This window comes from Periophthalmus magnuspinnatus, chromosome 15 (genome assembly GCF_009829125.3).
Source record: "Periophthalmus magnuspinnatus isolate fPerMag1 chromosome 15, fPerMag1.2.pri, whole genome shotgun sequence".
NCBI lineage: Eukaryota > Metazoa > Chordata > Actinopteri > Gobiiformes > Gobiidae > Periophthalmus > Periophthalmus magnuspinnatus.
The window spans coordinates 5004632-5031758 of record NC_047140.1 but is presented as its reverse complement, the minus strand read 5'-3'; the positions used below and the strand labels follow the sequence as shown (position 1 = coordinate 5031758).

General features: G+C 40.9%; 1 protein-coding gene across 2 annotated transcripts in view; it reads left to right on the top strand.

Annotated features, from left to right (window-relative positions):
* dlg5a (discs, large homolog 5a (Drosophila)) overlaps positions 1–26345 on the top strand; it is a 73262-nt gene extending 46917 nt beyond the window's left edge. Inside the window, exons 11-33 of one of the 2 annotated variants that reach the window (XM_033979141.2) lie at positions 1689–1821; positions 2327–2454; positions 2535–2710; positions 3505–3608; positions 4930–5022; positions 5648–6625; positions 7585–7705; positions 8905–9049; positions 9897–9997; positions 10140–10232; positions 10872–11022; positions 12271–12433; positions 13182–13315; positions 14794–14958; positions 15225–15408; positions 16507–16655; positions 18241–18411; positions 20364–20554; positions 21037–21180; positions 21994–22121; positions 22291–22400; positions 24297–24406; positions 24867–26345. In XM_033979141.2, the coding sequence (XP_033835032.1) occupies positions 1689–1821; positions 2327–2454; positions 2535–2710; positions 3505–3608; positions 4930–5022; positions 5648–6625; positions 7585–7705; positions 8905–9049; positions 9897–9997; positions 10140–10232; positions 10872–11022; positions 12271–12433; positions 13182–13315; positions 14794–14958; positions 15225–15408; positions 16507–16655; positions 18241–18411; positions 20364–20554; positions 21037–21180; positions 21994–22121; positions 22291–22400; positions 24297–24406; positions 24867–24970 (3976 nt within the window). In that variant the 3' untranslated portion in view covers positions 24971–26345. Of the gene's footprint in view, positions 1–1688; positions 1822–2326; positions 2455–2534; positions 2711–3504; positions 3609–4929; positions 5023–5647; positions 6626–7584; positions 7706–8904; positions 9050–9896; positions 10031–10139; positions 10233–10871; positions 11023–12270; positions 12434–13181; positions 13316–14793; positions 14959–15224; positions 15409–16506; positions 16656–18240; positions 18412–20363; positions 20555–21036; positions 21181–21993; positions 22122–22290; positions 22401–24296; positions 24407–24866 lie in introns of both variants that reach the window. The other variant, XM_033979139.2, reaches the window with a different exon arrangement.
* The last annotated feature ends 782 nt before the right edge of the window (positions 26346–27127 follow it).

Sequence of the window (27127 nt, the reverse complement as noted above, 5' to 3'; positions counted from 1 at the left end):
TTTATATTTATGTATGATTCTGTAGTACGACGGAGTATAAGGGTCACTTAAATAAAAAAATTATGCGGGCGCTATGAGAATAAAGTCGCATAAAGTAGCATTTCGACATTAAAGTAATAATTTTACGAGAATAAAGTCGAAGCCAGAAAAAGTCATAATATTACGAGAAAAAAAGTCGGAATATTACGAGAATAAAGTTGTATTTTTATGAGAATATAGGCTGCTGTGTGTGAATGAGTGACCTGTGCGTTATGTGCATTTTTTCCAAATCTGTCTGGTTCCTCCGACTAAACAAACTCAAATGCTTGCAGTGTCCCTTCAAAGTACTTATACTGATGATAGTGTAGTGATGCTGGGCTAAAAGACACAGTATTTCATCGTGCATAAACCCCAGTTGAAAGTTTATCTGAACAAAATGCTCCAAATTCTCCGTAACGCATTGGTCACTCATTCACCCACAGCAGCCTATACTCTCATAAAAATATGACTTTATTCTCGTAATATTATGACTTTTTTCTCATAATATTACAACTTTTTTCTCGTAATATTACGACTTTTTTCTCATAATATTACGACTTTTTTCCTCGTAGCGCCCGCATTTTTTTTTTTATTTGAGACGCTTATACTCCGTTGTACTGTAGATTCCCCAAAATTTATGAATGGAGCCTTTATTTTTCAAGGCTGACTATGCAACATCCACTAAAATAAGCTTTTGTCAATGGAATAACCCTCATAAAACACTTCATACCTTTTCAGATCCATTTCTTCTATTGTACAAACCCGTGCCTCTCCTCTTCACACCCAGCCCTGTGCTTCCCTGCAGCAGCCTGTCCCAAAGCCCTTGTAGTGTGCGTGTGACTGTGTGTAAGCTGTAATATTCTGCCCACAGGGACTACACGACACTAAATTGTTGTCCGGTTTCCGCATGGTCAGATTAAAAATGTAATCCCGAGAAGCGCCACTGAATTTGGACACAAGGACTCGGGCTGCTCCCTGCCTCCCTGTCCTGCATGCCAACAATGATTTTAGTGTTGTTAAAGCGCCCTCTGCTGGAGTCTTTGTACATTACAGCTTTTATGACGATGGTAAACTAAATAGGAGATTAATGATTTGACTTTGCAGCCTCCTCCTTCTTAATTTATGATGAACAATGTATCGTATATCATTTATAACAGCAGGGCTTTTTGTTTATTCATTCTGTAAAGGTTAACATTCACCGAGCAAACAAAAAAGCCCTTTGTTTGTCTTAGGTCAGAAATAAATGCAAAAACACTTTATTTTCACACAATTAAATGTGGAAATGGCAAACTTGTTTTGCTGGTGTTGAACAGAAAGATGCATTGATTAAGAAATAAGCCTTTTATGTCTAGACTCTGTCTGTGTACACTAGTGTATGAATGTGTGTGTGTGAATGGGTGAGTGGTTCATTCATGTAGAAGTGCTTTGAGTGCCTTGTATACAAGTATAAAAGTGTGATATAAAGCTGTATAATACACAAAAGACCTGCACAACAGTAAAAGAAACCAGAATCTTAGTCTATAGGTCTAAATGCATTTATTATTTTTTTGAGATTACAAACTTGAAAGCATGCACTGTTTCATGCCTGGTACTTTTGCCCTCTCTTTTCCTCTTCTGTGTGATGTGACTGACCTGCTTTATCTGCTGTGTACTCTGTGTACTGTGTTCAGGGAGAAGATGGACAGCACTCTGGAGAAGGAGGCTCGCTTCTGTCAGCTCATGGCACACAGCTCTCACGACTCGGCCATCGACACCGACTCCCTGGAGTGGGAGACCGAGGTGGTGGAGTTTGAGAAGGACCGGGTACGGATACTACCGGGTTCAGAGCCAGCCTACCTGATGTGCTTTTTATTGTCATTTTTAGTACAGCTAACATCAAACTTTGCTTGCTTGTTTTATGAGACAAAAGACAAATACCTATAATAATAAATAATCAACAAGCCATGCACAAATTGTAATAATAAATTTGCAGAGTCACCATATTGTCCCATTTCAAATAATTCTTCTTGCATCATTTTATTTGAGATATAAAATGTTTTACATTCGTTGTGCATAGGTTCCAAAGGACAATTTAAATATGATCCTTGCCTAATTCTATGTTTTATTTTGTCTTTGCTAACTCACACTTTCAGGAATTTTTGCTTTTTAACATTTTGTAAAACCATAAAAGTTAGACTATTCTCAGTAATATTTATCTTTTATAATCATTGTCATAATATTTGTTATCAGTAATAAATTTGTGTTCCTTCAGAAACCTTATTTTTACAGTGTTATTCGTGAACAGTTCTTTTGTTTTTTGTCTATATAGGAGGACATGGATTTGAAGGCACTTGGGTTTGATATTGCAGAAGGGGTAAATGATCCATATTTACCAGGAGACTGTGGAATATTTGTGACGAGGGTGGACAAAGGAAGTATCGCAGATGGAAGGTTAAGGTAGGCACTTTATTTTCTCTCTCCCCATTTCAGTGCATTCAGCAAATGTTTTTCATTAACTCCCTTGTCCCCATTTCCAGAGTGAATGATTGGCTTCTGAAGATTAACGACATGGACCTGACCAATAAGGACAGGAAGCAGGTGGTGAAGGCAGTGCTCACTGGCGGGGGCTTGATCAACATGGTGGTACGACGGAGGAAGTCTCTGGGCGGAAGACTAGTCACTCCTGTTCACATCAATTTAACAGGACACAAAGGTAATGAACTGCTGCATTATACAGACTGCTGCTAAATTATGAATGCATTTCCATTGATTTCATGTATTACTTGCAGGCACGGATATACTTAAAATACTTTGTAATTTTGAAAAACATAATGATACAATTAGCTTAACTTTCTTTACCAAATATTTTGGAATTGCATACTCCTGAAACATTGTAAATAGTTGATGAAAAATGTTGGAAAAATTGCTTCAATTCGTCATTTACTTAGTAATCAGTAATTATGATGTTTTGCATCAACCTTATCAAGTACAATGTAACATACTTTGTATGTTAAACATAGTCATTGTCACGTTGTAAATAAAAATAAAGCATTACTATTTAAAGGATACATATTATGACAAAAAATGACACTTTTGAAATTATGTTATATGGTTGTCACTTCATCCAAAACATACCTGAAGTTATGTTTTGCTTCATTTACGCTTGTTTCATTAATCCAAAGCGAACCTCAGTTAGCACTCAAAAGTGCTCTATTTGTCCGTATTGTTGCATCACATGTGTAAAATCCGGACTTATCATGGGCAGTTTTTAAGCCCATATTGGCCTGTCATGATAACAAAGATATACTGTTGAAGAAAATAGACAATAAATGATAATATTGAAAATAATTTATACCACTGACATAATAAGGCTTCATTGTTCATTCCCAGCTTGACAAAAAGCATGTTTAAAAGATGGCTAAAGGCATAAGAATGCATAGTATGTGTGCTTTAAATATGTATTGCCATTTAAAATAATCCTGTCCTAATGTCTTATGTATATTTCAGACAGTGGAATAGGTTTGGAGAGCGGAGTGTTTGTCACTGCCGTTGTCCAGGGCAGCCCGGCAGCCAGAGAAGGCTCTTTGACTGTGGGAGACCGGCTGATCGCTGTGAGTCACTGTCTGCTACTTTAAACAATTTATTTTACACCGACCTCCAGGACATAAGACTTTACTGCTGCTGGTGCATTGACTTTCTAATCCAAGCCATATTCCTCTGCTTCAAATCCTCCCTCATAAGAAGGGATTTCGTGTAGGGGCTGAGGAAAAATGTATTCTGTATTTCAGTAAATTCTAAGCAGAAAATTAAGTCTAACTAAGAGAAATAAGGACTATGCCATTCTTAAAGAGCAAAATGGAGTAAAGTTGGGAGTTCTAATGCAAATTGTTACTCAAAAAACTATTTGGATAATATTGCATTTATCACTTCTTAAAGACATTTAGTATGTAAAGCTAGTATATCCACACCCATTTATGCATTATTAAACTGAGCTTTTGGTCATGTTATAATGTTGTTGCCTCATCAAAAACATACCCGGAGTTGTGTTTTGTTTCATTCACACATGTTTGAGTAATCCTGCATTATTAGTCTGTCTACATCTCAAAAGCTCAAAATGTTCTGTTCCACCTTGTGATGTCATGCAGTAGTTTTCAAGTTAACAGCTATCCTTTATGTTTTTTATAGTTTGAAAAATAGTTCAATACAGGCCTTTTAATTTTTGTTCATCATAAATGCAAACGGTCAAGGTTTGGTCTGTTACAATGTTGATTGTTCTCCCTTCAAATGTAAGTAACCTTTAAAATTATGCAAAAATGGTTAACGTTGGCAGATTTTGTCAAACAAATCAAATTGTGAGTGTTTTCTTAGGTACATTTTTTTTTTTTAAATAATTTTGCCAAAACATAGCCACCTTCAGCACAAATGACGCCGTAGTCTTGCCTCTCCTAACACTGAAATAGAATCTTATCTTTATCATGGCCTTGCAGCTCTTAAGTACAACATTGTATGTATATTGTATTGTAGGTTTTATACAAATTAGTAAATGCCCATTTGTGTTTTGCAAACTAGAGATCGCACGCTCTAAAGGATGCATGTGAAGCAACTAAACATGTGTAGCAGTTTTATTTTATTCTCCATAATGTCTATTAAAATGAAAACCAGGCATTTCGCCCCACAAAATAATACCACTATAACTATCGTACTGTAGAATTCCCCTAGCCATACATTGCACCATACAAACACTTATGTTCCTGTCATTTTTATGTAGTAGTGTCACCTATGTTGTCCTCCCATGAGCTGTTATTGTAATAGGCCCACACTATAGTCCATATATGTGGCAGCGGAGGGACATAAACATGATAAACTTGGGCAGGAGCAGTAGTGGTGGTGTTGAAGGCCCTGTCTGACTGCTTTGTGCTCACTCTGTCTCAGATAAACGGCATCGCTCTGGACAACAAATCTGTGACAGAGTGTGAGGCGTTGCTGAGGAGCTGCCTGGACTCACTTAGTCTCTCTCTCATGAAGGTAAACGGCTACACTATATCCACCTTATACTGGAAGTTTCCATTGTCACTGCCATCGTCATTCGGGTTGTATTATTTTGCATAGGGCTGCTGATCTTGACAGCAAATAAGTTCTATATGAACTACAGAGCTGCTTTAAAGCCTCCCAGAAAATCAGTGTTGTGTTGACGTGTTGATACACAAGAACTTTTACACAAATCACCCTATTTTATATCAGCGTTGGCCCAAACGTCATGAAAACATAGATGATTTACCTGTTGCTCATGTTTTTGATCAATGTTTTTGAATTGATACTAGGGGGAAAAACACCCTGGAATTAAACCAGGGACCTTCTTGCTAACCACTCTGCCACTGTCATAGAAATAATATAGAAATAACATGCAAAATAAATGGAGATGATTCTACATGGATGCTGAAGTACACAAAACTTGTAAAAAGCATCTGATTTCTAGTTTAGGAACTCCAAAGCATTTTGACAGTTACTTATTTCAAAGAACAATGTGGGATAGAAAACTAAACACAAAATTACAGTAATGCTCTTACATCACCTGTAGGAATGAGTAATGAAAATGAATGATCAATATATTTTACTTCAGAATTATTACAAGTGCACTTCTGTCCTACAGTTTTTCCCCCACAGCACGTCGGGCCAGAACCTCTTCGAGAGCTTACGAGATGACAAGTCCAACGGCCGCCTCACCCTGTCTGAGATCCACTCCCGCAACAGCCGCAACCTCCGGCACAACAGTTCCACACAGACCGACATCTACTGTCCCGACCTGGGATGCAGCAGCACGGGCAGCATCCCCGGGGACAGGAGGAAGCTCAGTGAAGACATGTACGGAGATCTAACCAAGCCCTTTTCCACCGGCTCCCTCCACGCCACCAGCCTTGGCACCGGACGCTATGGCCCCAGTGCCTTCCAGGAGTGTTGCAAGTACTCAAAAGCCCCCTCATCATTACCATACGATCCAGTTTCTACATCAGATTGCATGGACACATCCCTAGAAAAGAAGCATACAGGTGGAACATGGCCCAAAATGGTGGCTGGCGGGATGTCTGTGGCACCAGAAAGCACCAGTCCCATCACCGCAACAACCCAGCTTTCTATTTACAAATCGCCCAAGCAGAGGAAGTCCATTTTTGACCCGGACACGTTCAAAAAGCCCGAAAGTCTGGCCAAAATGGAATACATGGCAGCCAATCAGATCGCAGCAGCGGTAGCATCTCACTCCCCGCAGACGTCCAAAACAGATTCCCTCTCTTCCTCATCTACGCCCACTCCCCCCACGCCCCCTGCACGCAGCGACTCCTTTAAGTTCAAACACAAGCACCAGAGCAGCTCTGCCTCCGACTGCACCATAACATCAGAGGGAAAGGGGGATGTCGCCATGGCAACAGCAGGGGACAGGGCAGATAGGGAGAGGGACAGAAACGGAAACCACTACTTCCTGGAAGGCAAGGTGCTCACGTCGCGGAAGTCCTGCGACGAGGACATAGGCAGGACGAGAGGGGAGGAGCCAGAGATGAAAAGGCCACGCCCAAAATCAGCCCCGGCACTCAGACGGAGGATGACCCCGCAGATCACACTGCCCACTTTCCAGGTGAGAGAGAGAAGGTTTTGTGTCCTGTCTTTCATTGCTGGTTGAAAGATGTGAAGTGTCTGGCTCAGTGACATAATGCTAACAAACAGAAACTGTAAAGAAATAGGTTTGTTAGTTTTCGGTGTAGTTAGCTCCTCCCATCAGACAGATATGTTGCAAAGTGTCATCACTCTGGATTTTTTTCCAGTTGACAGAATTTAATTTTTCAGTTACTATACACAAACATTCCATAATTAGTTTAATAACATGCTAGATAACAAACTAAATTACAAATCAATGTTTAAACTGTCAGACAAATGCCATCTTTGCACGTAAATTAACTTTGCATTTTGGATGGAATTGTTTGTGTTTGAAGTGGAGATTAGATTTTTTTTCCTTCTACATTTATATTGTGACCTGAATAATCTTCAATGGTCTGAATAATCTTAATATCCCTACTCTAAACCTGCACAGCTGCGTTATATTCTTTGTGGAGTTTACTTGGTGCTCTGCAAATTTGCATGTAAAAGTTCCAGATAATATGGGAGTGTTTATTTAAGATGGAGGGATTGTTCAGATATTGCCCATTTAAAGACCCACAGTACATCTTTAAAGTTGTTTTTGGATTATTAAAAGCCAGACACTTCAGATCGTCCCAGTGGACAGCCCCATCTACAGTGTAATGGGATTGTGAGGCGTGTGAGTGCTGCCTGTGGCCCTGCTCTGCGCGTGTCTGTGTGATTGATGCTCTCCTCGTACAGCTGCCCGGCTCCGGCTCGTCTCAGAACCTCAGGCTGTAATGGACATGCCCGACTGCCTCCTCACGCCCGCAGCACAGCACAACTTTGCGATTTCTCTATCTGATATGACTGTCATTTTTCTCATCTCTCACAAAAGACAAGATTCCGCCGTCTGATAGTACAGTGTTGTGTTCCCCATAGGGACAAGTTCTGAATGTGTCTGTCTGTGGTGCCTTCCAGAATTATTCCCCTGAGGAGCACTCACCGGAGCCCAGAGACCTGCTGCGCTCCTCCCCGGGTCGTTCCCATCGGCACAGTGTGGGATTTGTCCCCACACTCTACAATGGCTCCCTACCTCCAAGTAAGTCACCCAGTGTAGGAATGAAATTGAACTTTGTGCTTGTGTAGAGAATGTTGTCTAGTAATGAGAAGATTGCACTCGCATACATAAGATTTTCTGGACTGAATTTGCAGTTTTAATGAGGATACATATCTTGGGTCAAATGCAGAAAAAGGATGGAAGGCTCAGTTGATATACATTACAATGGCTAATATGTGTTAATCTTCAATTTTAACAGTTCATTATTGCCTTGTTTGTATTACATAGCAAGTAGAAGTAAGTGGTGTATTGTAACATTGTAAGGAAAATTTCTTCTGCTTGTTTATTTTCTGAACACAAGGGCTACTGTAGGCCGTAACCCACGCCAAGAGCAAAACAACAGCAGTCAACTCACTCTAGCCAGTCTTTCAAAACAGACCAGTAGCTGACGAACAGAACCTTGTCGTCATAGCAACCAAGTGTCACATACAAAAGCAGTTATATTATAAAAGGTGTCAACATTGAAGTATCAAATCATTACAATATGCAATGTTTCTTAATCTTAATTCTTTATCTAGACACACTCAATAAAAAAATAAGTATAAATTACCCATGTTTGGAATATTACATGGCTATTTCTTTCTGAATGTTTGTAGTTCATACTTAAACATCAACCACACATTTACAGGCATTTTGCCACATGTCTGATTTCTGACTGCTAATTATCTCAAGTTCACTCAAATTCTCAGATTCCTTTTGACATTACTTGTCCAAGAATTTTCACATACAGCACTATTCTTACCTCAAAACTTTGGAACATAATCAGATTAGAGATAAAATGCTACTACAAAGAAGGCACCATATTCCTCTTTGTGTTCTGTCTTGACACGTTAGTGGTGAATCAGGCTATAATGAACTGCTAAACCTAACACAAGGCCAAAAATCTATCATATACCAAGTAGATGTGGGCAGTGTGTGAATGAAATGAAAGTAGAGAAACTGTGTTACCATGTCATCATCCAAACATGGGTATAATACAGCTTTGATATTTGGTAAAGAAGTGTTCGTTATTGTCAAATATATATCAAGTTTTTCACATGCCACATAACACATTACAGCATGTGTCTTGGCTACCTCAAAAGTTAGTACCCTAATCCAACTGGAGGGAAAATGATCATGCTACTACACAGAAGTTTCCAATCTAAAAATTCCCTGTCTAAAAGTGTGTTGTGTCATGTCAGATTCAGCCCACCGGGGTCTGTCTCCCTGCTCCGCTGTGACGGCCGTGATGAGGAACCCCGTGTACACAGTCCGCAGCCACAGAGTCCACACCAGCAACTGTCCATCTGTGGCCTCACAGATCTGCCACCAGCACACCCACACCAGGTGACCCTCTCAAGCACACAGCAATATTTCACTGCCAATGCCAAAACATGCTCCAGAGATTTTCAGTCTGCTTCACGACTTTAGTTTTCTTGGTATTAAAATGCCCGATGTCTCAGGTTTAGTTCATATATATATATATATATATATATATATATATATATATATACACACATATACACACACACACACACACACACCCCTACTGGAAAGTCTCTGAAATTTGGAACTTTAGTGGTTACCTAAACTGTGGTCTCAGTTCCCAAAAAAAGAGTAGGTCAAAATGATACAGAAGTCTTATATTAGCACATTTTAAATTTTGATTTCAATTAAAAGGCTTCATACCCAATAAAACCCTATACAATTTATAGCAAATATCAACAAAACGAAGCGCATGCATATTTAATATGAATGTGGATATTCAGGAAAAGACCAACTTTATCAATTCAATTAAATTTTACATAGCACATTTAAAATACAGCTTAAGATGCCCAAAGTGCTTCACGCAATGTTAACAATAACAGATATACATAAAAAACAACACATAGGCAAAGAACAATAAAACACCAAGATATATTGCTTAGCTACAACCAAATGCCAGGGAGAAGAGGAGGTATTAGTCTGGTCTTTCTCCTATTTACTTCATTTTTTCAGTGCTTTTTTCGATACTTGTTCAAAAGTAGTTTCTAGACTAGTTTTAGTAGTTTAGAACACTGAAAAATGGGGACAGATATTCAACACATTGACCAATGCTTAAGCCAGCACAGAGCCTATGTATGTGTGCTGTGACCAACCCTCTTTGCCATCCTGCTGTACAACAAAAACAAAACTTTTTCCTTGTATCCTTCAGCCCCCAGCACCAGGGCCGCCTGAGCCTTGACCTGACCCAGCAGAAGAGAGGAGCAGACTTCTCTGAGCCCTCATCATCGCGCAGCAGCAGAGCATCACACGGTACTAACTCTCTGCCCTCCTGCGCCCGCCTCGGTCAGTCTGACACCCATGCACCCACGCTCATGCACACCCACACCCACACAACTGTCTGTCTCTAAAAGCACCCTCATAATAACTCCTTGAAATGTGTCCTCTCTATCAGGTTCTATCAGCACGGGCCAGTATCGCACAGAGAGGATCAAAATCCCCTCCACACCCCGCTACCCCCGCTCTGTGCTGGGATCTGGGGACAGAGGTAAGGTTTTCACATGGACAACATACAAGTATGATTTTCATTTTATCTGACATCATGTTCAAAGATGTATAGATGTAGATAAATATACTTTTTCAAATGCAAAACAGCCTGTCTATGACAGCTTTGGAAAAATTACTCCACATACTTCACAAGTATAGTAATAAAAACAGGAAATTGAAGGCTGTACCTGAGTTTTGCCAACTTCAAAACGTGACAGACTGAACTAGTTTATTTTAAACTATTTACAGCAATCCAAATTTATTCCTTACTTTCCTAACAAATTTTTAGCATCTTAATTATTCACTGTCATGAGTTTTTAAGCACTTTCAGAGGCCAGAACAAGTTTAGCAGTCACAGTAATGTTAACAAAACATTAGCATGCTAAATGCACACCTGATTCTTGGAGAACAAAACCCTCTATAATTGCATGCAGAGAGCAGTCTTGTTTCTACCTCTAAGAGATGTTTTCACAATATATCTGTATTGAGACAAGACAAGTTTTGTTGAACTATGTGGAAAAAAGTCGGGTACAGCCACTTTGTATTTAAAGAATTAATACAATTGTTAAGAAAGAGGGAGTTATTAATGTAAAGAAAATGGCAAACAGATTTCAAAACCTATTCTGACTTCCTCTTTCAGAGTGCAGCAGCCCCAGTCTCATCACACCTCCACAGTCCCCACTCAATCTGGAAACATCCTCGTTCGCCAGCAGCCAATCACAGGGCTCCATCTCCACATTACCTCGCATCTCTGTTAGCCCTGTGCCAATAGGAGAGCGCAGAAAGGACAGGTGAGTCACAATCAGTGGCAGCACTATCAAATGGGCTGTAGTATCTGTATAATGCAGCTGATGAAGATTGTATAATATGATTGCTTGTCAGAGCCCTGTGTAGTTCCTATGTGATGTTGATGTCCGTGACAATGCATTTGATTTGGGTGTGGTGCCACATTGCCTTTCCTGCCCTCAGGGATCCTCCCGGCTGTATCCGTAGGTGTTGCCTGGCAACAGGTCTCTCACGGTCAGAGCTGAGCCTATTCCTCATTGAAATTCCGATTGGAATCACATTAAATTCAAACTCAGATTGCCTCTGGATGTTTCCAAAAGCAGCTCTGCTCTGTCGTATTAATATTCTTTAAAGCTCTGCTGCTGCTTTGTAGTTTGACACTGTGTCTCTGTGACTTGTGTCTTTCATTCTGCCCTCTGTCTTTCTCTCTCTCTCCTCCCTGTGGCTTTCAGATCTCTCTATCGTAACCGCTCTTTTCTAAGGATTCCTCTGGCTGCTAGGCCGAGGTTCTCCTCTCTCAGAAGCCTCAGGTTTGTTCTGACAGTGCTACCAAACAAGGGAATGTCCCTGTCCCTACGAGCCCCAGCAGCTCATCCTCCCATCGCTGTTTTTCACACAGACAGGATTTCATTTATTTTTACCCAAGACTTTATTTGTGCATGTGACAGACTGTCTCGCTGAAGCTAATGTGAGCTGTTCCTGATCTGTCTTACCTTGTTTCACCTCGCACTGAATTTCTGGTACTGCATGAGGCGCATAAACCCTGACAATAATGACTTGCATGTTTATTTGAATACTCTCATAGACTGGGCGTTTGATATCCAGGGCACTCCTGTACTGTTTGTCCCATAGCACTCTGCCCCTGTCACTCCGCCCCTGTCACCGGCTGCTGGTTCATCCTTGTTCCTTCCTCTGTGGAAGTGTGACACGTCCCCTCAGATCATTCACTGTGTCTTCACCGGGCTCCTCACGTCACGCCACTTTAATGTACATGTGTGCTTCAGATACTCTAGGCAGATTTACAGGTCTGGGGAGGACAATCCAACTCTAAAACTCTTGTTTATCTACTTTTCCTGCATGCTTATATTTTGGCTTGTTGATCATTTTAAAGTTAGTGTCTTAACTCTCCAGAGCTGTAAATGAGTTGGGCGGCACAACCTGAGGACATGTGATCCCCACCACAGCCTCCCACCCAAAGAGGAGACAGATTTATATTTTGGAGTAATTATTGACAGGGTTGTTCTTCCCGATAGGCCGTACTTGGAGGAGCCTCGGAATGTTGTGGTACATAAAGGAGCAGAGCCTCTGGGCATCTCCATAGTGAGTGGAGAGAATGGAGGCATTTTTGTGTCCAAGGTCACAGGAGGGAGCATCGCCCACCAGGCCGGCCTCGAGTATGGGGACCAGCTGCTTGAGGTATGGGCTCATATCATGGCTACAGTTATTCACAAGTATCATGGGTAGAATACAGGTCTAGCCATTTCATACTTTTGTGTCTTTGGGCAAAACACTGGCCACCCACCCAACACTCATGTGATATATGGACATGTCTCAAATGAGTATGTAGAGTTAATGTTTTTCTTGTAAACCAACAAAAAAATGAACTCATAAAGTTATAATGAACATGCAAATGTTTTTTAGTTCCAATTTTGATTTTAGCTTTTTAAATATATCAGACTTTGAATGAAGAAATTTAACTTGTTTTTGTGTTAAATAACACTGTCAGCACAATTAAACATAAGCACCACGGTCTAAAAACACAAAGAAGGTGTGATTACTTACATTACCTCAAGTAAAATATTCTTCCAGTTTTTATAAATGTCACCATGACCTTCAGTCACAATTTTGAGATTATAAAGTTTTCCGACTTGCAACACTCAGTATAAATCTGTGCCATTATTTGTCATTGGATGAGTCATGTCAGTCTGGTTGCAATGAACTGTGTGCCATACTGCATACTTTTTAGAGGGGTTGTCTGAATGTTAATTTAATTTATCTGGAAATGGGAGCACTGTCTCGTGGCATTTGCTGTATCACCAAAAAAAAACAACAAATCAAATCACACGAGATTCCTTTGGACACATGTCATAGTGAGGAAGAATGATATTGGTAATGTATAATAATATCTAAATCTCTAATTCATCCTTATACATTTCTTTTTCAGTTTAATGGCATCAACCTGCGTAATGCCACAGAGCAGCAGGCGCGTCTGATCATTGGCCAACAGTGCGACACCATCACCATCATGGCACAGTACAACCCACACATGTACCAGCTGGGCAACCACTCCAGGTCCAGGTACAGGGGAGGAAGGGATGGAGAGAGTGAGGAGAGCGTGGGTGTGGGAGGAAAGAGGGAGGAGAGAGGCTGGGTGAGGGAGGAGAGGGTGGATGTGGGAGGAGAGAGGGAGGAAAGAGGAAGGAGAGAGGGTAGGTGTGGAAGGAGAGAGTGAGGAGAGGGTGGGTGTGGAAGGAGAGAGGGAGGAGAGGGAAGGTGTGGAAGGAGAGGGGGAGGAGAGGGGGAGGAGAGGGGGAGGTGTGGGAGGAGAAAGGGAGGAGAGGGGAGGTGTGGGAGGAGAAAGGGAGGAGAGGGTAGGTGTGGGAGGAGAAAGGGAGGAGAGGGGGTGTGGAAGGAGAGAGTGAGGAGAGGGTGGGTGTGGAAGGGGAGAGGGTGGGTGTGGAAGGGGAGAGGGTGGGTGTGGAAGGAGAGATCCCCCGCGGGTTGACTGGCTCCAAGTGCAGTGTATATGGCCAGGTGTGAGGGCAGTTAGAAGTGTGTTTGTGATGAGGGCTACACTTTTCACAGTTGAATGAAGGTCTAAAACAGCAGGTTGTGCCCAGGTGGAAACTGTAATTATCTGAATGAATGGTTTTGTTGTAAGGAAACGTATGCTAGGCTGAAGGCAAAGTGTATGCAGGAGTGGGAAGTTCAATGAGATGTATAAATACTTTTATAGTCAAACGTAGCCAACTTTTTGTCTTCAGTGTAATATTCACATTAACTGCATACTAAAGGTTCTGTTCTGGGTTTTTGCTTTCTCAAAAACATGAAAAACAAGAAGCAGTCTAAATTACTGGAGTTAAATTAATGGGATTAAGGTCTGGACTCTGTGGTGGACAATCCATGTGTGAAAATGATGTCTCATGCTCCTGAACCACTCTGTCACAATTTGAGCCCAATGAATCCTGGCATTGTCATCTTGGAATATGCCCGTGTCATCAGGGAAGAAAAAATCCATTGACGGAATAACCTGGTCATTCAGTATATTCAGGTGTCAGCTGACCTCATTCTTTGAGCACAGACTGTTGCTGAACCTAGACCTGACTCGTACCTATTTGCTTGGTTAAATCCAGGTGTTGTTTTTTTTTTTTTTTGTTTGCCAGCTTTAGTTCTTGTCTTTTTTTTTTTCTCCCTCTCAATATGGAGGAGCAGCGATTCTTCTTCTGAGCCCATCCTGTGTAACTGAGTTCCTCACCCTATCTCTAAGGGAGCAATTAGGCACCCTAGGGAGGAAACTCATTTCAGCCGTTTGTATCCACGATCTTGTCCTTTTGTCATTACCCAAAGCTCATGACCATAGGTGAGGATAGGAACATAGATTGACCGATAAATCTTATGCTTTGCTTTTGACTCATGATGTGGACTGAAAAAATCAGATATTTTTCTGACAAATTTCAATTTCATTTTTACTACTTTTGCGTCTTACAGTGTTGTCCTTTGGTATTTTTTTCTGGAATCTTTCGTTGACTGAGCCCAAATCTTGTGTTATTGTTCAGCTCTCGTCTGGAGCCGGTGAGCACTCAGTCCACCCCACAGGGCAGTGGACCGGCCACTCCTGACAATCACTCCACGATCGACACCCTGAGCGAGCAGGACGAGGGCACACTCACCCCCTCATCCAAGCAGACCACACCCACCACCAGCCCCAACACTTTAGTAAGGTAGACTGGACTAAAGGTTTTTCACAATGTTCACATGCAAATCTGCTCATTTGTAATGCTCTTTTTCTTCTTTTAGCTGTGATTAAAGGGTGTAGCGTTTGTTTAAAATGGAAGCCATTTGTGTTTTTAAACGGGGTATTATGCAAAATATTTTTTTCATCAAAAACATGCCTGAAGACCTTTCAGTCACAATTTTTGAACTTTCAACTTTTGAATGTGCCAATCATATCAGAAGGATGAGTCTATATGTTTGTTGTGTCTGTCAGGATGGCGTCGGAGGGTAGCAGGAAGTCAGCAGAGGCTCGGCTGGTGACGGTGCGCAGGCCTGGGGTGGAGGTGGGGGTCACACTGTGCGGAGGGAACCTGCACGGGGTTTACATCCACAGCCTGGAGGAGGACAGCCCGGCCAGGGGGGCAGACGGACTGCAGCCTGGAGACCTCATCCTGGAGGTCTGGACACTACAATCCTGCTCTAATCACATGCACATTTAGTTATTCAAATATAGACAGTTTAACAACACGTTTAAATAAATCAGCTGAAGTGATGGTCATTAGTGTCAGTGTTTTAAAACGTCTTAAAGGAGAAGTGCACAACTTTTCTGGTGGAGGTTCAGCCACCTGCTTGTTTCCATGAAGATGCCATTGCCTTAGCTAAAATGTCATGACAGTTGGGCATTATCTGTTTCAAAATAGATTCTGCGCCACCAGGCAAAATTACAAGTCAGGTCTGTGGAGAGGCCTACTCTATAAGAATGAATGTTTTTCAAGATATTTTAGCAATGTAAACATCTTTAATTGGATTGCATGATACGTTTAATGCTATACTGTGTAACGTTCCAGGCATAGCAATAACGTGTCCATGGAAACAAGCAAGTGGTTGACCCCCCTGCGCACGCACACACACACACGCACACACGTACACACACCAGAAAAGTTACATAGTGCACTTTAATATTCACTCTTGATTTAAATCTGCACAACTACACTTACAGTTGGTCAACATTTATAGAATAAGATGAAAATAGACTGACATTTGGATTATTTAAAAAACTTTACTCCTTGGTCTATATCATCTTACTTTAAGTTTGTGCATGTCATGAGATAACATTTTTCACCAACCTGTCACTGTCTCTCATCGATCCCTCTTCATCTGCCTCTCCTCCTCGCGTCGCAGAGCTGAGCTATTCAAAGCACAGCGCAAACTCATAACACTCCATTCCTGGCATGCCCCCACTTATTTCCCCCACTAAAGGCCCGCCACTCCAATTGTCGTGTAGCTTTGTCACCCAGCCTTTGGTCCCCGGTCCTGTTTGTTTTGCTCCCCCTACGCGGCACAAATCAATACCGCCCCAATCTAATAAGACTGAGAGGAAATGTAGCCGTTTTTACAACCAGGCCTGATCCCGGCGTCACAAATGATTTCACAGGCGAATGTACACAGCCACCAATCACCTCCACTTCTCCCCGCCGCTTCCCAATTCACTTCGCCTGCTTCCATTTACTTAACGGGTAATGTTGTTTGTTTTTGTTTTTTGTTTTTTTTTCCAGTACAACGCGGTGAATATGAAGAATAAAACAGCAGAGGAGGTGTACGTGGAGATGTTGAAGCCAGCTGAAACGGTCACATTGAAGGTACAGCACCGACCGGACGACTTCAACGCCATCAAAGACCTACCAGGAGATGGGTTTTATATACGGTGAGTTTGTCTATGGTAAATAAGACAGATTGTGGTGTTTGACAATCAAGTGGAACTTGTCATGACAACATTCTTTGAGATAGTGCTATACTATTTTAGTCACTCAATTTGGCTGTAAATTCCAAATGTAGATAGGAATGTGAAAAAAGGGTCTACTAACTCCTGCGTACACATTGGGCTCACTATTTAAAGCAAAATCTCGAGAAGCCATCTTGTTCTGAAGACAATGTGCGACTACAGTTATACAAATCAAACCACAAATATAGATCTATTCTCTCTACACATAAACTGCAGACATTTGAACCAATTTCTGGTAAATGAATCCATGTTTATATGTTTCTCCATTAAAATAAAGTTAAACTGCCAAATATCAGTTTCTCTTGAACATGTAAGCCTAACTGTTCCACACTACTGCTATTATATATCTTGATAGCATTAGTCCTTGTGTATCTACTCATTAGCCCAGTGAGCGTAGATGGAAAGTGGGCCTCTAAAATAGTCCTGTTTTATTGTGGGCTGTGTGGCAGTGAGGCCTGTTGGCGCAGCTGCCGCAGTCACTTGTCATACAGGCTTGTAGTGATGTCATGTGTGGTAAATCCAGCAGAGGGCCTGTCACTGTTGGGCTGTGTCTGCGATGTGACTTATGGGGCTCCACATGAGCTAGAGGAGGCTGTCCTGTCCACTCATGTAGTCTGCTCCACTCTGCTCCATAGAGCTACTATCACCACACTTTTATCTGCTCCTCAGCCCCACTCAAGTCTCATACTTAACCTTATCCGTGGGCACAGTTACATGGTCAGTAAAAATCAGATAACGTAACATAATGGAAATATGATAATCAAAAACACCTGGTGACAAGTTATCAATATTTTTTAAGAGTAGCTGTTGTATTTGTCTTCAAAAGTACAAAAAAAACAACAAATAAGCATCTTCAAATGATTATATTTTATCTTTAATTTTTGTCTTGACCAGTTTGCCCTTTTTTGTATAATTTTGACTTAATTTTCTTGTCAAAAGCATTGTGAAAGAAACTAATTACTCACATCAGATGTAGCTGTTTACATGACATTTCAATAACTTGCTAACTCCAGAAATCGGATAATCACATTTTTGGTGTGCACGTAAACATCATGGAATAGTCAGATTTTGTCCTGTTAATGTGCTTTTTAACGCTGGAGTAATCTAGCTTTTCATATTGAGTAGTAGGGATGGGACAAGATCTCACGAGACAAAATCGTGACAAGAGTGTGAACACATGAAAAAAAAAAAAAATATTTATTTACTTGCATGTGTTTACATATTGGACAAAAAGAGTTGAGTGTTGGTGAGTTACACCTCTTTAGAAGCTGTAATTCCACTACAGTTACATTACAATAAATAAAGTCAATCAAAAATGGTCAGGGCAAATCTGTGAACTGAACCATGCAGCAATTATTTTATTGTAAGTAATGTCAAAATCTTGTTTTGTCTCTTGTGGCTCGTCTCGTCTTCAAATTGTCTCTCATCCTATTCCTATTGATCAGTATTTGTTTTTTGGTACTTTTGTCAAACTAAACTCCTCATATACCTGCGTTTGTGCCACCAGAGCACTTTACGAGCGAGTAGGGGAGGCCGAGGGGGATCTGAGCTTTAAGAAGGATGACATCCTGTTTGTGGACGAGTCGTTGCCGGCGGGCAGCTTCGGCACATGGATGGCCTGGCAGCTGGACGAGAACGCCCAGAAGATCCAGAGGGGCCAGATCCCCAGCAAGTACATGTGAGTCCATATGTCCAGAAGCACACGCATGACCAATCTCACATGAATGTTTCGGTTGGGGGGGGGGCATTGTCTGGCAGTGCAACAGCCGGCCAATACCAGCATTCTTCAGTTATAAGCTTACTCTAGTGTGTGTAAACTTAGATTCAAAGTATAAATGTGTTTGATGTATTCTAAAGGCATTTCAGTGGTTTCTTGTGTCAGTATATATTCTGTAACTTGTGTCTTGCAGAATCTCTGGGGCTGTGGTACAGTATGGGACATGTCCATAATCATTGTGCAATAATAATCATTTTTTTGTTTTGAAGTTGTTTTTTTCCCCCAAGAGTTTTGCAATATGAATGGCAATTAATGAAGGTAGCTGAATTACTTTTGCATAACACAAACAGAAGCAATTTGTGCAGATATTGGTCTTAGAAATGTGTAGCTGTAGAGCGACTTTTTGAACTTTCTGGATTGGCAAAAAGTGTGCAATTTGAAATTAAACAAAGATCATCCTAAAGTTTTGATAATATGATTAAAGGTGCTCTGCCTATCTTAAAAATGTGAAAAATATTACTAGTTATTTTTAAATGGTTTGCAGTGGTTATTCCTCGCTTACCTTATGCATTCCGAGCATCCTAAATATTCGCTGTGATGAATTTATACACACTTTTAACAATTCCTGGAGATGAGAGAGTTTTGCAGTTACCATAAATCAAACAGCAACTAGCGTGGTAGTAATATAGCATGCTAATTGCTTATACAATGTATCTGTAGTGGGGCAAGACAAATTTTGCCCTAATACATATGCAAAAACAGGTGTGGGCTTTTAAGTTTGTCTATGTGAATGAAACAGAAAAGGACAACTCCAGGGAACAGCATTATAGAAGCTCACAAATGTAAATATTGCATAATATAGTTAGTTAGTTAGTTAGTTTATTGTCACCACGGGGAAATTTGTTTTCAGAGCTGTATAAAAGGAAAAGCCATTTCAAAGGACTCAATCACACAACACACTACACAGAGGTAACATAATACAAGCAAGAAATACATCATCTGGGGGACAATGTTTACAGTTTGTTCAGTGTGTGGGGATGAGACTGTTTTTGAAGCGTGCTCTATTGCATCTCAGAGTTCTGTATCGTGGTCCGTAGAGCAGTAGGATGAAATAACGGTGTGGGGGAATGTGCGTTCCTGTGTGTGAGTGTGCAGTGCGTGTAATGGCTTTAGAGTTAAGCTGTGAGAGGTTGGGAGTTGGTAGACCGATCATTTTTGTGGCTATATTGTTTATTTTTTTGAAAATGTTTGAGTTTTGAATATAAGCATAGTCATAAAACAGGATGAACAGTACATGAGAGCAGGCTGGATCATACTGGTATATAATGTGTGGAGTCCTGTTATTGTCCGAGTGACTGTCTATTGTCTGAAAGAAGTCCCGGTATGTAATCAGCATATTTGATATAAACAGTTGTGGGTGATGAACTGGTATAATATAGTGTACAGTGTGTACAGAAGTGGGCTTAATACACACCCTTGTCGTTGCCATGTTGACTCTAACTGCCTGCTGTTGGTTGGAGAGAAAATTGTGGATTAAATGAATCAGCCGAGAGGGAATGAGGAGCTGCTTTAGTTTTGGGAACAGTCTATGTTGCTGTATTGTGTTGAAAGCAGAGCTGAAATCTGCTAAAAGAATCCGTGCTGAGGTGCCATGGGTGTATTGTATTAAATGTATTTATTTTGCCTTGTATTTATTTTGCCTTGTTGTCAGTGTCCATGGTAACCCCCTAACAACAGTGACCTCAGGAGAGACTGTTAAACTTGTGTATTTCTGTCATGGGGTTGCTCTTTCCACAGATTTATTGTTTTCCCTAACTCTACCTTGAGTCTGCGCTCCACATACCTAACCCCTCGCCCTGCTTTCAAATGCTGTTGGTTGTGCTGTGAAAGTAATGTCTGATCTGTTTGTTCAGGATGGACCAGGAGTTTTATCGGCGCCATAGTGTGACAGAGCTGAAGGAGGACTCAGGGAAGACCCTGTCCGCGGCCGCGCGCAGGTCCTTCTTCAGGAGGAAACAAAAACACAAACGCAGCAGCTCCAAAGACGGCAAAGACACAACAGCCCTGGACGCCATCAGCACCGACTCCATACCGTTCTTTGAGGGTATGAATGAATTTTTAATTATTTTTTCCCCTACTATTTTACCCTCTTTATGGTAAGGTGTGAGATTCTGTCCAGTGCCTACGTCACCCACAAGCCTACTCATAAATGATAATTCTCCATAAATATACAAAAGCATGATTTAAAAAAAAAACTGAACACAACAACTAGACAAACCTCATGTAATGTGCTGTAGTTTCATTAGCAGGATGCTCACTGACTGTGTTGTGATAGCACTCTGAAGGGGGGGTGACTTGGCACAGAGAGCAAAGGGAGGGGAGACTCAGAGGGTCAACTAAAGTGAATTTTGTAAAGTATGTTAATTGTTTTCAGCGAATATAGCATTTTCAAAGCAATAACAGGTAACATGGTGAAGTATGTTATGTGTTAGCAGATAATACCCCCTAGTAAGTAAAATACTCCCTCTTTAATTATTCATACATATACATATTGTTTTCTTATTTGTTGATATGTTTTGTTGTCAGACTCTGTGAGCTTGGCATATCAGCGTGTGCAGAAGATGGAGTGCTCCTCCCCCAGACCAGTTCTGCTCCTGGGGCCGCTCACTGACCCGGTCAAAGACATGCTGGTCAAAGAGTCTCCAGGGAAGTTCTTCAGATGTGTGCTGGGTGCGTCTCGTGACCATATTGTGCATTATTCATTTACTCCAGGGGGGTTTAAAACTTTTTTCACCAAGGGCCACATATTCGAACACATTCAACACAGAAAACAGTGTAGCTTTCAGACGGATGTCTCTCACACAGCTTTGACAGAGCTGCTTGGAACATTATTTGCAGGAACATTTATTAAAGACAAATGTTTGCTATTGAGGTTCTCATGGTCGAATTACTTAAATTTGCATTAAGAAATACAGTCTGTAATCATTATGGGCAGATTAAAGAGGGGATATTATGCTAAATCTACCATGTTAAAACATTGTCCATTCATTACTAATATGGTTGAAGTGGTTTTACATGTCATCCAGCCATGTTTGAGTCTCTCCAGGGATCTACACAGACCGGTCTTATGGTTAATAGTAACATTCTGTCCAATGCTCAGCCCAGAAGCCTACGTCACTCATGCTTCCGCACAGTGATTTTCCATGAATATACAAAAGCAGGATACAACACTACACTAAAACTTCACAAACCTGATGCCATGTTTAGTTTTATTAGCAAAATGCCCACCAATTGTGTTGTGATGGTGCTCTGAAGGGGAGCAAAGGGAGGAGGACTCGACATCAAAACAAGTAAAATGAAACTTGGGTCAATTTAGCAAGGTACTACTATAGCCACAGTTAATGTTTTGTTTTTTATTGCCTGGATTTTTTTTCCTCAAAACTAGCACAAAATAACCTTACAGCCAAGTGACAGAAGTGTTTTCAAAATTGGCAACTGTTTGAGTATGATGATTCTATTCGGATTGGTCCCTGTTTTGTGCAGAGGTGATGAAGGCCTCCCAGCAGGCCATCGAACGCGGGGTGAAGGACTGCCTCTTCATCGACTACAAGCGCAGGAGCGGCCATTTTGATGTGACCACCGTGGCATCTATCAAGGAGATCACAGAGAAGGTAAACGGCACCTCTCATTTTCTCTTTCTCACAATAAAGCCTCTCATGTTTGTCTTTAATCTTACTGTGTGCTCCTGATATCACATCTTCCATCTAATAACAGCTCTCCACTTTACTCCGTTTTAGCGATTCTCTCATGGATTTTGTGTCTTTTTTTCTTTGGATTCAGGGTTGTCACTGCCTTCTTGACATCGCCCCACATGCCATCGAAAGACTACACAGTGTTCACATCTATCCCATAGTTGTCTTCGTCCGCTACAAAAATGCCAAGCAGATCAAGTAAGTGTTACATCAAGTTGTGTTTTTGGTTCATTCACGCTTGTTTTGTTATTTAATTAATCCAAAATCATCTTCTCTGAGCACTGAAAAATGCTCTGTTCACATTTTGGCCATTAAGTTGCATCACAGAAAAAACTTTTGTGCAATTGTTAAGGCTATAAACCATCACCGGACTCATTCTACAGTCAAATTGCATAGCATAGCATTCAAAACTTTATTGTTGTTGTTTCATTGCTGACAATAGAGGGGGCTCCAATGCATCCAGTACCTCATTGGAAACAGTGTAGTTTATAAATGTCTATGTAATCCCTCAGTCGTCCAGGTATGAGCCATAGTAAAAGAAAAATTCAATTCTGTCAACTGGCTGCAGAGGATTTTCAGATGGCACAAAACTGCTTCCCCAAAGGACAAAACCCAGAGCCACTAACAAAGCAATGCAGTCTACTTCATTCAGTGTAGTGAAGAGTGCAGTGAGGGTTGTACTGAAGAAACTAAACAGCCATAAGGGAATGTACCAACACCACCGCGAGAGCGACCCCAGGGACCCCAGTCTGCTGTACATCTCCATCTCAAAGACACTAACCACTCCCTTGAAAATGGTGAGATACAGATCTTAGCCAAAGAAAATAAATGGTTTGTGGGCAGAGTTAAAGAGGCAATTTTCGTTAAGAAAGACAATCCATCTTTGAACAGTGGGCCTTAGACATCGTTTATGTCCTAAATGATGTCTAAGGCCCTCTAACAAGGAAAACAATAGTATTAACCAGTATGCTAATAGGTGTGAGAGCACCCATTAGGGGCCTGAATGATAATGCAAAATATGATTCAGGCACAGTTCACACTTAGGTTGTTCAATAGACCTAGGCAACAAACAGAAGCGGTATACAAACAGGTGTTTCATTGTAGTTTTCTCCTCCCTTCAGTTAGATATAAGACAGTGTCCACCAGTGATCTGACCAGAACTGAAGAAGCCGCTTGGATGAACAGTGAAAGTTGCATGTCCAGTTGACAGAATTAATTTTTCCTTTACTATGTAGGCTATGAAGTACGTTTCCAAATGCAGACATTATTTTAAATTACATAATGTGAAATCTTGAGTGCAAGGTGACCAATAGCATGTTTAAAAGGGAATTGAAGTCAAAAGAATGCATAATATGTGGTGTTTAAAGTTATTCTTTAGATAGAATTTGGCTTGTACAATTGGTGAAATAAACCTAGATTTCCTGGCGTATGGAGATGCTATGGGACCCTAGATGAGGCTGGTCTGTCAGCACACTCGATCACTTGTCCTAATCCCAAACAGCTGCTCCCACATGTCCCGGATACAGCTTGTGCTTTCATTCAGACTCCCACTACAGTCTGTTTGGGCTACACTGGATTTTTAAATACTTTAACCAAGGGCTCAGTCCCTCTGTCCAAAGACTTGTGTCAGAGCTACATACAACTGCTCATTAATAGCACTAGATCTGATTTTACTGTCTTAAAAATGTGGAAAAATTGAGTTAATTTTAAAGTTTGCAGTGGTCCAAAGTTATTCCTCACTTACCCCATGGATTCAGAGCATTCTAATTATTTAAAATGAGTTTATAAGCACTTTTCACAGCTTTCAGAGACTAGCTTGGAGTTTTACTAACACAGTAGAACTAACAATAGCACACTTCCTGATTATTGGACAATATAACAGACATATTTTTACCTCAAGAATTGATTATACAATATACAATACTAATTTTGCTCAACTACATGGAGAAATTGTCTACAGAGACTGTAAGAACTGTTTTCAACTCCTTTTACAAAATGCATGTTTTCTTTTATTCAGAAACCTTTAAGAACACACGTTTTCTCTTGACTTAATTCATTTATTAATAGTTGTAATAATATTGGGTCTTTCCACAGGGAACAGAAGGATCCCATCTACCTGCGGGACAAAGTCTCTCAGAAACATTCCAAGGAGCAGTTTGAAAGTGCGCAGAAGATCGAGCAGGAGTACAGCAAATTCTTCACAGGTTATTTCTCACATGTTGTTTTGTATTTGGTACAGCTGACCTTTAGATTTCTTAGATTTCATTATGAGCTATCAGACTTTAACCTAAACCAGTGTTTCTCAATCTGGGGGAAATGATTTCCAGGTACCTCAGATGATATGGGGGTGAAATGTATGCAGTAACTTGGCTAGATACAAAAGTGGGAAATGTGCATTCCTATCAAATTGGCCTTTATCCTGAAAATGCATTAGACATGAGACTACACTATCATTTTGGAGGTAGCCTATTTTTTGTGTTTGGGGGTTGCAAATACCAACAGTTATTATAGGGGTCATGATTAAAAAAGGTACAGAACCACTGACTTAAACTGTACTTTTTGCCCAATTGGCCCATCTAAAAATTCTAGATCTAGATTTAAACTAAGGTTGATGAACATATTTTCTGAGTTTGACTAAAAGCTGTTTGTGTTGTTGTCTTGCAGGTATTGTCCAGGGCGGTCCTCTCCCGTACATTTGCACTCAGATCATGACCATAGTTGATCAAGAACAAAGTAAAGTCCTGTGGACTCCTCTTGGCTGCCCCTAGTGGACATTTGCAGCCATTTCAACCCCCGTGCTTTGAACTCTATTTGTAACACTAGCAGCCCCTTTGACACTCCTCTTTGGTACACTACAGCAGTCTGCAGTTTACATGTGTAATCAGAGCCTTGTGTGTGCTGCAGAGCCTGTGGTAGCTCTGGCTCTCAGTCTTCTAAAGGTCTGAGGTCTCCTCTGCTGGTGGATCACAAGAACCAACACTAATGAAGTCCTGCACAGCCCCGCCCACTTCACTAAAGACATTTGTGCTCATCCGAATGGTCTACAATGATCCGACTCCAACACTGACAGCTCCTCTGTGTCTGTGACACTATAGGACTTATAGTACATACTGTACACGTGAAACATAAAGAGGACTATGGTGACTCAACTGTATGTAGCTTCTGCTGCCCTCAGAGGTCTCCTAATGCCTGCTCTATGCACACTATTTCTATAGTAGCAGAGACAGTTTGAGAAGTGCCTTTGGAGAAGAGGCTGATTCACGTGTGTTTCATGCATCTGTCAGGAGCAGACGGGTGCAGACAAGAGCAGAGCGGGCGACAATGACAGGGGTTTACTCCTCAGAATGCACTCCAGGGCTAGACAAACCACTGTGGAACTATCATGTATCTTAGATTCTATTTAACGACATATAGACTATAATACAGTATGCAGAACCATCAGATATAAATCTATATAAGAGTATATTCATGTATTTTCACTAGGTGAAGGCCTAGGTGTGTCTGCAGTCATGTCTTCTCAGCATGTTTTTACACAGGTGTCACCTCTCCAGTACTCTGTGCTGTGAGACACGAAGCATTGCAGGGTAACACTACATATGATCCGCTCTGATGTTAGTGACTTTTCATTGTTATTTAATAGGTTTTTGTATCATTCGAGGCTGACATATGCAGTCCTCTGAAGCGTATCTTGTCTCATTGTGCCAAATCCACTAAGGCCACTGCTCCTTCACTTCTGTTTTGCACTTGTTTACCTGTGAACCTTTCACATGTTAGGTTTCCAGTAGACTCTGAACTTAGGTACTATTCCAATTTCTACTGTTACTAATGTTTATGTATGAGATCCTTACATTTCAGTGATGGCCTTTTCTTCTTGATTAGAAAATGAATAACTTTTTTTTTGAGAATTCAAAAGGGATTTATTCTTGCACAGTTTGAGGGTAAATGGATCCATGAGTTTGACTGTTCGGCTAACAGCTGAAATAAGTACTTAGCATGTTAGCACGAGTGACTGCGGGGAAACACCACGCTGGCTGTATGCAGAGGGACTTGAGAGAGGACAGGTACTGATGTACTTTTATTACAGAATGTGATTTGTATGTGAAGACATTAACATGAAAATAAAAGTCATTTTCTGTATCGCAACATCGTTCCGTGTCCTTTTCAGAGCATTGAAAGGATTTTTGAACAAACTATTTCACTGAACTTGTTCTTGATTTCAGTTAAACTTCCACTCTTTCTGGTGCAGAGTCTGCTATATCCTGGTCTTTTGGAGATATTATTCTATACTAAGTATCTGCCAATACTCGATATTAACTGGTACCAATGCAAGGATGGAAAATGGCACTTGTGCCCTTAAAACTCAGTTAAGTTTTTACACAAGAGATCCAGTTGGGCAACGGCTAAACAACTTCATATGAATAAAAGTTCAAAAGTCATTCTAGGCCAAAATCAGCCTGTACATAGTCCAATCCAATTAACAGGGTTAATCCAGGTTATCTTGTCACAGCAAATACATCTTATTTTAGCAATGGCAAAAACAAAACACCATGATAAAGGTGAAAGTGCCATCACAATCAATTCTAAAATCTCTTGGACACAAAAGCTATTGGATTTCTGTCTTTGGAAAATGCTTAAGTATTCCGCAGTAGCAGCAGAGACGCAGTACTTGACAAATTGACAGCTAAAATGTCTGACAATTTCTGAGTGGAGATAAGCGCCTCACATCTGCAGCATCTCGTCACCAGAGAATGGGGCTGATAACACATGGAGCAGAATGACAACACATAACTGCTCTATAACTGCTCTTAACTTCTCTCAATATGCCCTGAATGTGAACGACTCCTGTGAGAATGTTACCTCATCAAAAACAGACCTGGAGTTGTGTTTTGTTTTGTTTCATTCACACATGTAACTAACCCTCAATT